General features: G+C 41.5%; 1 protein-coding gene across 1 annotated transcript in view; it reads right to left on the bottom strand.

Moving 5' to 3' along the window:
- Positions 1-577: 577 nt before the first annotated feature.
- The window catches only part of LOC123773370 (oxytocin receptor-like), a 49,080-nt gene continuing 35,314 nt past the window's right edge, over positions 578-14,343 (bottom strand). The window contains exon 3 of the mRNA XM_045767073.2: positions 578-4,215. Coding sequence (XP_045623029.2) covers positions 4,093-4,215 — 123 coding nt within the window. The 3' untranslated portion in view covers positions 578-4,092. The remainder of the gene's footprint in view (positions 4,216-14,343) is intronic.

Below are 14,343 nucleotides of genomic sequence, written 5' to 3'. Positions count from 1 at the left end.
AGGGGAGGGGGGGGGAGGGCGTGCGGGTGTCTGTGGGTGTCTGTGCGCCGGCGCCAACATGAGGCAGTTCAAACTGCGGTTCCAAAATGTCAGGCGAGGAATCTCTCCTCCGATGGCTGGTTCACCATGATGGTGGAGTATGGTGGTGCTGGTTCACCATCATGCTGGAGTATGGTGGTGCTGGTTCACCATGATGGTGGAGTATGGTGGTGCTGGTTCACCATGATGGTGGAGTATGGTGGTGCTGGTTCACCATGATGGTGGAGTATGGTGGTGCTGGTTCACCATGATGGTGGAGTATGGTGGTGCTGGTTCACCATCATGCTGGAGTATGGTGGTGCTGGTTCACCATGATGGTGGAGTATGGTGGTGCTGGTTCACCATGATGGTGGAGTATGGTGGTGCTGGTTCACCATGATGGTGGAGTATGGTGGTGCTGGTTCACCATCATGCTGGAGTATGGTGGTGCTGGTTCACCATGATGGTAGAGTATGGTGGTGCTGGTTCACCATCATGCTGGAGTATGGTGGTGCTGGTTCACCATCATGCTGGAGTATGGTGGTGCTGGTTCACCATCATGCTGGAGTATGGTGGTGCTGGTTCACCATCATGCTGGAGTATGGTGGTGCTGGTTCACCATCATGCTGGAGTATGGTGGTGCTGGTTCACCATCATGCTGGAGTATGGTGGTGCTGGTTCACCATCATGCTGGAGTATGGTGGTGCTGGTTCACCATCATGCTGGAGTGTATTTCCGGGATGGAGGAACGAAGAACGAACAGTTCAATAATATTAGTAAATCTGATAAAATATGAATAATGTCCATGAAAATATTAATAATACAATATCAACAAATAAATAACAATAAAGACAGCAGAGGACAGACGAAGATGAGGCATCATCTTGACCTTGAAATTAAGGCGTGGTAGAGAAGACACCGAGACGGTCCTATAGTGAAAGTGTGGACATGTTCCGATGGATATAATATAATTCTATGAGTCTGGGGACAGGTAGGCAGTTTATATATACAGTACACGTTAGGCTGATATCGATGCCCCCCTGCCCCCCTTCCCCAGGGACGTATACCCATACGCTAAGGGGGGAAGGGGGTAGTTGAGTAATTAGTAGAGCCTCGCGTAGTCTTGGAAATATGTATATATGAGAAGGGTACCATGTTAGTGTATTCAACGCCTACTTCAGTATGGCGTCAGGTTATTCGTCATATACTTCACTCGCTACACATTAATATGTGCACCAAGAACTCGCTACACATTAATATGTGCACCAAGAACTCGCTACACATTAATATGTGCACCAAGAACTCGCTACACATTAATATGTGCACCAAGAACTCGCTACACATTAATATGTGCACCAAGAACTCGCTACACATTAATATGTGCACCAAGAACTCGCTACACATTAATATGTGCACCAAGAACTCGCTACACATTAATATGTGCACCAAGAACTCGCTACACATTAATATGTGCTCCAAGAACTCAAGCACGTGACGGATATATTTTCCCACGCACATAAGTTGGATTTGTCAATACATTCACCTTAAACGTCAATGTGCAATGTCATTATATTCACCACAAATATCACCTGGGTTTATCCCGATATATTTCTCTCAGAAACATTCAGATATATTCTCAATATGTTCTGTGTCTTTGTTATAGAATTATATTTGTTATTTCATGTTCAGTATTTTTATTATAGTATATTCAATATATTTATTATATCACTATATATAATATATTTATTATATCATTATATGCAATATAATTATTATCTCATTATATGCAGTATATTTATAACAAAATAAAGATGAGATACCAGTAAATCCGTCACAAATCTCAGCTTTACATTCAAACTATTAACAGTTCTGTAGTGAAATACGGACGTATTTACAGACACATCGGCTGTTTGGGCGCAACCCGACCTCGGGGGTCATCCATTACAGAACTAAATACACCTAGTTCATTTACATATAATTCAGTTGTTAAGGTAACTAGTCTAAGTCACTAACTACAGAGAAACAACACCCTCTGTAAATCACTTCGATTCTTCAATCAGTAATCAGTATATTTACCACAAACTCATCTCTGTATTTCTGTATTTTTACCAGTATATTTACCACAAACTCATCTCTGTATTTCTGTATTTTTACCAGTATATTTACCACAAACCCATCTCTGTATTTCCTAGAAAAGTGTGCCGGGTGAGGTAATAGATGCGGGGAGACACCAGACAGTTTCAAGCGGAGGTTATACAAATATATAAGTGTGTATTGTTGGGAGCAAATATTAGCTGCCTTAGCACTGGCTAGCACTGGCCAATGGAAGGGTGTTCTGCGGGTTCTTCAATGCTCACACATTTAATCAACTTTTCAGTGCTCAAATATCAGCATGCATTTTTTCTTCACAAACTCCAGGAACATATTCACCACAAATACTGTAGTTATCTATGTCTTGAGACTAGTAAGTCTCTCTTATTGATGCGTCGAAATCAAGCAACTTGACAATACAAAAACTGGGAATGAGGTATTGTGGGACACACACACACACACACACACACACACACACACACACACACACACACACACACACACACACACACACTCACACACACACACACACGAAGCACCACAAGACACACAGACATTAGCTATACAATTATGTCCATAAACACATCAATATACACACCCAACACTTAACACCGAAGACAAAACTTTCGCCTTTTCATTTAAAAATATATAAAGGGCGTTCTTGAATACGGGAAACATTGATGTATATGTTCAACATTATTCAACATGTTTCTTGAATACAGGAATAGCCATGAGCACTAGTAAATATTATTGTGTTTCTCATTTAGCTTCTAAACTTGGTAATGTTATTTTTTTCACATATAAACACCACAGTTGGACGGTCCACTGAAACATAGGTTGTGTAATCTTTAAGCCAAAGATTTCTCATGTTTTTACCTATACAGAATCTGTTGAAGCGACCAGAGCTATCTATCCCTCATGTCTATCCTACATCGAACAGGAAGATTTGTTTAGAGAAGAACAGCTAAAATCGACGATAAGCATGATGTGAGAACACGAAGCTTCGTTGGCACGTCTGACTGCATTATGACGTCCTTTGAGCATGTTGGCTGTTTTATGGCGTCCTCTGAGCATGTTGGCTGTTTTATGGCGTCCTCTGAGCATGTTGACTGTTTTATGGCGTCCTCTGAGCATGTTGGCTGTTTTATGGCGTCCTCTGAGCATGTTGACTGTTTTATGACGTCCTCTGAGCATGTTGGCTGTTTTATGGCGTCCTCTGAGCATGTTGGCTGTTTTATGGCGTCCTCTGAGCATGTTGGCTGTTTTATGGCGTCCTCTGAGCATGTTGGCTGTTTTATGTCGTCCTCTGAACATGTTGGCTGTTTTATGACGTCCTCTGAGCATGTTGGCTGTTTTATGGCGTCCTCGTAGCATGTTGGCTGTTTTATGACGTCCTCTGAGCATGTTGGATGTTTTATGGCGTCCTCTGAGCATGTTATTGCCCATGGTTGCGTCCCAAGAGGTAGAGGACCGTGAAATGGCGTCCCTGAAACGTAGATAAGAATATAGTGACGTCCTTAGATTATGTTGGAGCGTGTCATGGCATTTCTAGATCATGGTGGAACGTGTGTGTGACGTTCCTAGACCATGTTGGAACGTGTGGTGGCGTTCCTAGACCATGTTGGAACGTGTGGTGGCGCTCCTAGACCATGTTGGAACGTGTGGTGGCGCTCCTAGACCATGTTGGAACGTGTGATGGCGTTCCTAGACCATGTTGGAGTGTGTGATGGCGTTCCTAGACCATGTTGGAGCGTGTGGTGGCGTTCCTAGACCATGTTGGAGCGTGTGGTGGCGTTCCTAGACCATGTTGGAGTGTGTGATGGCGCTCCTAGACCATGTTGGAGCGTGTGGTGGCGTTCCTAGACCATGTTGGAGCGTGTGGTGGCGTTCCTAGACCATGTTGGAGCGTGTGGTGGCGTTCCTAGAGAATGTTGGAGCATGTGGTGGCGTTCCTAGACCATGTTGGAGCGTGTGGTGGCGTTCCTAGACCATGTTGGAGCGTGTGGTGGGTCGCTTGCTGGGTTCAAGGCCCCGTCCGTGGCCGGGTTCTTGGTCCCCGATGGAGATGTTGTCGCCCGAGCGGCTGGGTCCGAAGCCAAGCGACACCTGTCGAAGTGAAGATTAAACAGATAAATATTCTGTTGACTAAACAGCTGATCTGATGAACAGTGATCAGGTTCAATAGCAGTGGAACAGATAAGGTATTTATTAGGAGAAAACGCCAAGCCAGTACGACTATAAAGCACTCGGAAGGGATAGGATGGTAACGATTTGGGATTGTCCAGAGGAATGGAATGATGTTGAAGAAAACTGAATGTAATATGAACAGTGAAGAGAACACGGCTGCTAGTACCGTATCGTCCTTGGCCGATAACACTTGGATTTTTATGAGAGAAGATAAATATTGTGGACACAACATACCTCCAAACTGATGTAAATCAAGTCTTCCAATGTGCCTTAGAAAACAACATGAGGTTATTGAAAATAACTTCTAGCACCTTTATTATGGGAAAAAGGAAAATATCAAAACAGGAAGTACATATAAAACGTAGTCAAGGCACACTGTTCTAAGAAAAAGTAACATGAATTGATTGAGAATAATAATATTGGAAATGTTTCTTTTGAAGAACATAATAAAGTAGTTGTCACAACTGCAATAAAAATGACAGGCTGGATAACAAGAACATTTCAGATAAGAGATGCCAGATCAATTATGGTACATTATAAGACATTTTAAGTGCTCTTTATGGTGTGGTGTTGTTGCACACTAACAGCCTCATTCAAAGTGAGGAAAATTGTTGACTTGGAATACATACAGAAAACTTTTATTGCCCGAATTAATTCATTAAAACATCAAAAATTATTGAGACCGCCTAAAATTGATAAATCTGTATTCCCTAGATCGTAGGCGTTATACGTTATTATAAATAATAATTTACACTAGGAAAATATTAGAGGGAAATCAGGACACGGAAATGACTCGTCCTGAGACCACAAGGTATGGCAGGAAGGCGAAAATACACTGGTTAAAAAGCAATAGGTATACTGAGAGAGAACTCAATCAACATTAAGGGACAGGACTTTCTAATTACCTCTATTTGGTCCCACGACGTTTAAAAGTAAACTTGAAAAAACATCTCCAAAGCATACCTGATCATACCAAAGCATACCTGATCATACCAAAGCATACCTGATCATACCAAAGCATAAATCATGCTGTGATTTAATACGTCAGCCAGGCTGTGAGCAGTGGCCTCTTACAGCCTGATTGAACTATATGTTTAACAAATCTTTAACCCTGTCCATGAAGGAAAGAATAAAATGTATATATGCTGATTAGCATTGTAGATGTATGGCCACGTCTGTGGTAGACAGTAATAATAATACAAAACAACAGCCTGGTTGATCAGACCACCAACCGGGAGGACTCTTGTCAGAGAACGTGCCGCTGGACATCGATTTCCGGAACCAACGCAAAATGCATAAGACAGACCATGAACACGTAGGGAAGTGAATAACAAGTCAGAACTCTGAACATGAACAGCAAAACATAGGCTTAAAGATACACCAGGCAACAAGATAAAGTGACAAGGAACATGCTAGCCAGGGAAATTTGCGTACCCTCAAAACGGTGAACATGTTAATTGGTAAGCTTGAACAGGTCAACAGTGAACAGTTTTAAACAAGCCACGAATGGTAAGCAAAATGGGTATGGAGCAGTTTATATGAAGATGGTACGCATTTGGTAAGCAGATTGAGCAGTGAACAGTTTAAAAGAGTTAAACACTTGTATAGTGAATAGGATATAGTGAGCAGTTAGCCCAGATGACAGTCAATATTTTTTGTGAAACTAATTGAACAAAGAATAGTGATGAGGAGAAATAACAAACAGGTTTCAGTGTGAAAAAGAAGAACAACTAACAGGTTATAAAATGAACAGGGAGGAACAGCAAACATATTTCACTAAGACTATAATCAACTGTGAGCAGGATAAAGATTTCATTAGATGAATTGTGAACAAGAACACTATTGAACATACCCATACGTAGATTAAAGTGTACACAATATATATATATATATATATATATATATATATATATATATATATATATATATATATATATATATATATATATATATATATATATATATATATTATTAAATATGACCGAAAAAGTAAGATTAATAATTCTAACACGAATTTTCTCAATCTTTCGTACATTATGCTTCACTGTTGGAGGTAAATCAAAAATCACTTCTCCAAAATTCATTTTTATTTCTAGTCTGACGCGACACGGGCGCGTTTCGTAAAACTTATTACATTTTCAAAGACTTCACAAATACACAACTGATTAGAACTTGCGTTTCCCTGATTTTATATCTACATTTGAGTGAGGTGGGAAGGGTGATGTGGCATTACATTTGAGTGAGGTGGGAAGGATGATGTGGCATTAACACAAGACAGAACACTAGAGGATATTAATAGGGTATTAAAAGTATCAACACAAGACAGAACAGAAACAATGGGTATTGAATAGAAGTGTTTGTAGAAAGCCTATTGGTCCATATTTCTTGATGCTTCTATATTGGAGCGGAGTCTTGAGGTGGGTAGAATATAGTTGTGCAATAATTGGCTGTTGATTGCTGGTGTTGACTTCTTGATGTGTAGTGCCTCGCAAACGTCAAGCCGCCTGCTATCGCTGTATCTATCGATGATTTCTGTGTTGTTTACTAGGATTTCTCTGGCGATGGTTTGGTTATGGGAAGAGATTATATGTTCCTTAATGGAGCCCTGTTGTTTATGCATCGTTAAACGCCTAGAAAGAGATGTTGTTGTCTTGCCTATATACTGGGTTTTTTGGAGCTTACAGTCCCCAAGTGGGCATTTGAAGGCATAGACGACGTTAGTCTCTTTTAAAGCGTTCTGTTTCGTGTCTGGAGAGTTTCTCATGAGTAGGCTGGCCGTTTTTCTGGTTTTATAGTAAATCGTCAGTTGTATCCTCTGATTTTTGTCTGTAGGGATAACGTTTCTATTAACAATATCTTTCAGGACCCTTTCCTCTGTTTTATGAGCTGTGGAAAAGAAGTTCCTGTAAAATAGTCTAATAGGGGGTATAGGTGTTGTGTTAGTTGTCTCTTCGGAGGTTGCATGGCTTTTCACTTTCCTTCTTATGATGTCTTCGATGAAACCATTGGAGAAGCCGTTATTGACTAGAACCTGCCTTACCCTACAGAGTTCTTCGTCGACTTGCTTCCATTCTGAGCTGTGGCTGAGAGCACGGTCGACGTATGCGTTAACAACACTCCTCTTGTACCTGTCAGGGCAGTCGCTGTTGGCATTTAGGCACATTCCTATGTTTGTTTCCTTTGTGTAGACTGCAGTGTGGAAACCTCCGCCCTTTTCCATGACTGTTACATCTAGAAAAGGCAGCTTCCCATCCTTTTCCGTCTCGTAAGTGAAACGCAGCACGGAACTCTGCTCAAATGCCTCCTTCAGCTCCTGCAGATGTCTGACATCAGGTACCTGTGTAAAAATGTCGTCAACATACCTGCAGTATATGGCCGGTTTCAAGTTCATGTCGACTAAGACTTTTTGCTCGATGGTACCCATGTAGAAGTTTGCAAACAGGACACCTAGGGGAGAACCCATGGCGACCCCATCTACTTGTTTATACATGTGCCCATCCGGGCTCAAGAAGGGTGCCTCTTTAGTACAAGCTTGGAGTAGTTTCCTCAGAATACTTTCTGGCATGTCAAGAGGAGTACAGGCTGGATCACGATACACTCTGTCGGCTATCATTCCGATTGTCTCGTCCACAGGTACGTTGGTAAACAGCGACTCTACGTCCAACGAGGCTCTTATCCCTGTGGCCCGTGCGCCCCGCAGTAAGTCCACAAATTCCTTTGGAGACTTCAGGCTGAAGGCGCAAGGAACATAAGGAGTCAGCAGGCCGTTGAGTCGCTTCGCCAATCTGTACGTGGGTGTGGGTATCTGGCTAATGATTGGCCGAAGTGGGTTTCCAGGCTTGTGCGTCTTGACATTTCCATACGCATATCCAGGTTTATATTCCCCAATGATCTTTGGCAGGTGGAGTCCGGATTTCTTGGCGTTCACAGTTTCGATCAGTTTGTTGACCTTTGCTTTTAATTCGGCTGTAGTGTCCTTCGTTACCCTTTGGAACTTAGTTTGGTCAGAGAGTATGATGTTCATTTTCGCCAGATATTCGTCTTTTTTAAGAATGACATATATTGGCGACTTGTCACCTCTCCTGACAACTATCTCCTTGTTCTCACGAAGGCTTTTAGCTGCCGCTCTAAGCTCGGGGGACAGTATGGTGCTTCTGTAGTTGCCTCGATTCTTTCCTCCTTCTGCAATAAGTTCTGCTTGTAAGGTATCTTCGGCCAATCATTAGCCAGATACCCACACCCACGTACAGATTGGCGAAGCGACTCAACGGCCTGCTGACTCCTTATGTTCCTTGCGCCTTCAGCCTGAAGTCTCCAAAGGAATTTGTGGACTTACTGCGGGGCGCACGGGCCACAGGGATAAGAGCCTCGTTGGACGTAGAGTCGCTGTTTACCAACGTACCTGTGGACGAGACAATCGGAATGATAGCCGACAGAGTGTATCGTGATCCAGCCTGTACTCCTCTTGACATGCCAGAAAGTATTCTGAGGAAACTACTCCAAGCTTGTACTAAAGAGGCACCCTTCTTGAGCCCGGATGGGCACATGTATAAACAAGTAGATGGGGTCGCCATGGGTTCTCCCCTAGGTGTCCTGTTTGCAAACTTCTACATGGGTACCATCGAGCAAAAAGTCTTAGTCGACATGAACTTGAAACCGGCCATATACTGCAGGTATGTTGACGACATTTTTACACAGGTACCTGATGTCAGACATCTGCAGGAGCTGAAGGAGGCATTTGAGCAGAGTTCCGTGCTGCGTTTCACTTACGAGACGGAAAAGGATGGGAAGCTGCCTTTTCTAGATGTAACAGTCATGGAAAAGGGCGGAGGTTTCCACACTGCAGTCTACACAAAGGAAACAAACATAGGAATGTGCCTAAATGCCAACAGCGACTGCCCTGACAGGTACAAGAGGAGTGTTGTTAACGCATACGTCGACCGTGCTCTCAGCCACAGCTCAGAATGGAAGCAAGTCGACGAAGAACTCTGTAGGGTAAGGCAGGTTCTAGTCAATAACGGCTTCTCCAATGGTTTCATCGAAGACATCATAAGAAGGAAAGTGAAAAGCCATGCAACCTCCGAAGAGACAACTAACACAACACCTATACCCCCTATTAGACTATTTTACAGGAACTTCTTTTCCACAGCTCATAAAACAGAGGAAAGGGTCCTGAAAGATATTGTTAATAGAAACGTTATCCCTACAGACAAAAATCAGAGGATACAACTGACGATTTACTATAAAACCAGAAAAACGGCCAGCCTACTCATGAGAAACTCTCCAGACACGAAACAGAACGCTTTAAAAGAGACTAACGTCGTCTATGCCTTCAAATGCCCACTTGGGGACTGTAAGCTCCAAAAAACCCAGTATATAGGCAAGACAACAACATCTCTTTCTAGGCGTTTAACGATGCATAAACAACAGGGCTCCATTAAGGAACATATAATCTCTTCCCATAACCAAACCATCGCCAGAGAAATCCTAGTAAACAACACAGAAATCATCGATAGATGCAGCGATAGCAGGCGGCTTGACGTTTGCGAGGCACTACACATCAAGAAGTCAACACCAGCAATCAACAGCCAATTATTGCACAACTATATTCTACCCACCTCAAGACTCCGCTCCAATATAGAAGCATCAAGAAATATGGACCAATAGGCTTTCTACAAACACTTCTATTCAATACCCATTGTTTCTGTTCTGTCTTGTGTTGATACTTTTAATACCCTATTAATATCCTCTAGTGTTCTGTCTTGTGTTAATGCCACATCATCCTTCCCACCTCACTCAAATGTAATGCCACATCACCCTTCCCACCTCACTCAAATGTAGATATAAAATCAGGGAAACGCAAGTTCTAATCAGTTGTGTATTTGTGAAGTCTTTGAAAATGTAATAAGTTTTACGAAACGCGCCCGTGTCGCGTCAGACTAGAAATAAAAATGAATTTTGGAGAAGTGATTTTTGATTTACCTCCAACAGTGAAGCATAATGTACGAAAGATTGAGAAAATTCGTGTTAGAATTATTAATCTTACTTTTTCGGTCATATTTAATAATATATGTCTACAGGAAAGACTGCTACCAAAATATACTAATATATATATATATATATATATATATATATATATATATATATATATATATATATATATATATATATATATATATATATATATATATATATATATATATATTGGTATATACTGGCAGCAGGTTTTCTTTCAAACATGTTTCATTGAATATGACCGCATATTCTGTATTTATTATTTTCTGGTTTAGGGCTTCTATCCCTCTAACTATTTTCTTAGCATCAGGGCTTAATTGAAATAGGAGTTCTCCAAAACTCATTTTCGTACTTTTAAGGTGAAGAAAAGAAGTGATTTACTATAGAGTGTATTACACTTATTTGTATAATTTGCACGACGTTTCGAACCTCCATGGTTCATTCTCAAGTGAACAGATCTTACAATACTAGTTGATTTTATACCCGCATTAGGTCAGGTGATAATACAATGAAGGTGAAAACATGGGGGGATACATAAGGGATAAATGTGAGGTGAAACATAGAGGCTGCAGAAGGCTTATTGGCCCATACGAGGCATCTCCTATTTAAACACAAAGATTAATCCAGTGTAATTGGCCTGTTATGTTGGACATTGTCTTCTGTGTTGGCATCGATATGTTCTTGTCTTGACCTTACTCTCATGGTGGGTAGAGTAAATAGTTCCGTGATTTTGGTGTTCATGGTAGGTCGCTCTATTCTTATGTGAATTGCCTAGGCAATTTTTGCCTAGTTTTGAGGCAATTCACATATGAATAGAGCGACCTACCATGAACACCCAAATCACGGAACTATTTACTCTACCCACCATGAGACTAAGGTCAAGACAAGAACATATCGATGCCAACACAGAAGACAATGTCCAACATAACAGGCCAATTACACTGGATTAATCTTTGTGTTTAGATAGGAGATGCCTCGTATGGGCCAATAAGCCTTCTGCAGCCTCTATGTTTCACCTCACATTTATCCCTTATGTATCCCTCCATGTTTTCACCTTCATTGTATTATCACCTGACCTAATGCGGGTATAAAATCAACAAGTATTGTAAGATCTGTTCACTTGAGAATGAACCATGGAGGTTCGAAACGTCGTGCAAATTATACAAATAAGTGTAATACACTCTATAGTAAATCACTTCTTTTCTTCACCTTAAAAGTACGAAAATGAGTTTTGGAGAACTCCTATTTCAATTAAGCCCTGATGCTAAGAAAATAGTTAGAGGGATAGAAGCCCTAAACCAGAAAATAATAAATACAGAATATGCGGTCATATTCAATGAAATTATATATATATATATATATATATATATATATATATATATATATATATATATATATATATATATATATATATATATATATATATATAATGCAAATGCATAATAATCAAATGCATAATAAAGCACAAAAAATAAAAAAGGAAAGGGGTGGTAGGAGAAAAGCACACAGAAACTGTATTGGAGGGGATCTAAACATTCCCTCTAATGCGTTATGCGTGGTTTCCTCCGAGGCTATGGGTCCCCCTTCTTCCAGCTAGAGGTGGTACTCCCTTCTATTTTTTTTATTTATTTATATATATATATATATATATATATATATATATATATATATATATATATATATATATATATATATATATATATATATCTGTATATCAAACTGGATGAAGCCATTTGGTTTGATGTTGGGCTTAAGCCCTATTAACGTGTGGAGGACTATTAAGACCAACACAAGTGTTCCTCGTTGACCAAGTTGCAGGTATACTGCAGTTCTGAAGAGAGCCCAGAAGAAAAGTAAACTCAGTATGTATACTCCGAGAAAAGGGGGTGGTATACATATCATATGGATATGTATACTCGGTATACATATCCCTAAAAAAAAAGCAGGAAGTTGTAAAGTTATGTTTGCATCTTTTGAGAGTAAGGTTTGTCACACGCTAGCAACATGAGTATGTTGAAGTGTTTGTTGCAGGGGGGAATAAAACATTTATGCTGCGTCGTTTTGATTATAAATAATGTATTTTGTTTGACTTTATTTTATTTTATAATTTTTTGTTTAAGTAAAATGTGATAAAACGGTGCTTACATGTGACCCCATTTTTATTATAATAATTATATAAACTAAAAATATTTTATTTAAAACAATAATTTCGGGGATTTGATTACAGACATTGTTCGTAAGAATCGATTGATTGATTGATAAAAATTTTGCCACCCAAAAGGTGGCATAGGCATGAATATCCCGTAAATATACAAATCGGCACTAGGCTGAACTGAACAGGTATACAGCTGTATAAATCATACATACATCTGTATACATCACTTTATAAACGTCCAGCTTACAGTTTTGAGTCGTGACATATATATGGGTAAAACACAGAGTAGTATTGATCACAACGGCTGTAGTATCAGTGACGGAATTGCGCCTAGAAATTACAACAGCAATATTATTAACATTTGTATCCTTTTTTACTTAGTACATTTTAGTATTATTATTTAGTATATTTAGACTGGCATAATCAAATAAATAAACAGGTTCAGAATTGAACTCTAAGAGGACGTTACCTTACCTTACCTTGCGGTTTCTTTGCGATGATGATTTCGGGGCTCAACGTCCCCGCGACCCGGTCCTCGAGTAGGCCCGCCCCCTCGTTGCTGGACTAGTCAACCAGGCTGTTGGACGCGGCTGCTCACAGCAGCCTGACTTATGAATCACAGCCTGGTTGATCAGGTATCCTATGGAGGTGCTTATCAAGTTCTCTCTCCTGAACACTGCGAGAGGATCTACAGGTACTGATACCAAGCAGTGACACCACTGTTTGGTATCAGTTCTCTACAGGGGGGGAGGAGTTCTCTACAGGGGGGGAGGAGTTCTCTACAGGGGGGGAGGAGTTCTCTACAGGGGGAGAGGAGTTCTCTACAGGGGGGAAGGAGTTCTCTACAGGGGGAGAGGAGTTCTTTACAGGGGGGAAGGAGTTCTCTACAGGGGGAGAGGAGTTCTCTACAGGGGGAGGAGGAGATCTCTACAGTGGGGAAAAGCTACAGGAGAAAAGCTACAAGAGGAAAACTACAGGAGGAGAGTTATAGGGGTTGTGATAAGTGTGACTGGAGGATTATGATCCCAAAATCCCACTGGAAATTATCGCTGTGGGCTTTTTGTTTGGGTTTAGGCTCATTAAATTCTTCCGGCGCTGTGGACGTCTATTAAGTTTCAAAATGAAAATGGAACTACTTTTTAGGCTTGGCGAATTTATCTTTCATCTTGCCTGACACCATCTAGGTATACCACCCGCCTGACACCATCCAGGTATACCACCCGCCTGACACCATCCAGGTATACCACCCGCCTGACACCACCCTGGTATACCACCCGCCTGACACCACCCAGGTATACCACCCGCCTGACACCATCCAGGTATACCACCCGCCTGACACCACCCAGGTATACCACCTGCCTGATACCATCCAGGTATACCACCCGCCTGACACCACTCAGGTATACCACCCGCCTGACACCACCCAGGTAAACCACCCGCCTGACACCACCCAGGTATACCACCCGCCTGACACCACCCAGGTATACCACTAACCTGACACCACCCAGGTATACCACCCGCCTGACACCACCCAGGTATACCACCGCCTGACACCATCCAGGTATACCACCCGCCTGACACCACCCGGGTGTACCACCCGCCTGACACCACCCAGGTATACCACTAACCTGACACCACCCAGGTATACCACTAACCTGACACCACCCTGGTATACCACTAACCTGACACCACCCAGGTATACCACCTGCCTGACACAACCCAGGTATACCACCGCCTGACACCACCCTGGTATACCACCGCCTGACACCACCAGGTATACCACCACCTTATACAAGCGTCATACACCAATGTTCCCATATAAGATCTATTTACAAGATATTTACAAATTACTTCAATAAACGTGAAGCTGATTGGCC

The sequence above is a fragment of the Procambarus clarkii genome, chromosome 10, assembly GCF_040958095.1.
Source record: "Procambarus clarkii isolate CNS0578487 chromosome 10, FALCON_Pclarkii_2.0, whole genome shotgun sequence".
NCBI classification, from domain to species: Eukaryota; Metazoa; Arthropoda; class Malacostraca; order Decapoda; family Cambaridae; genus Procambarus; species Procambarus clarkii.
Note: the sequence above shows the minus strand (reverse complement) of the source record. Positions and strands in the feature narration are given on the sequence as shown.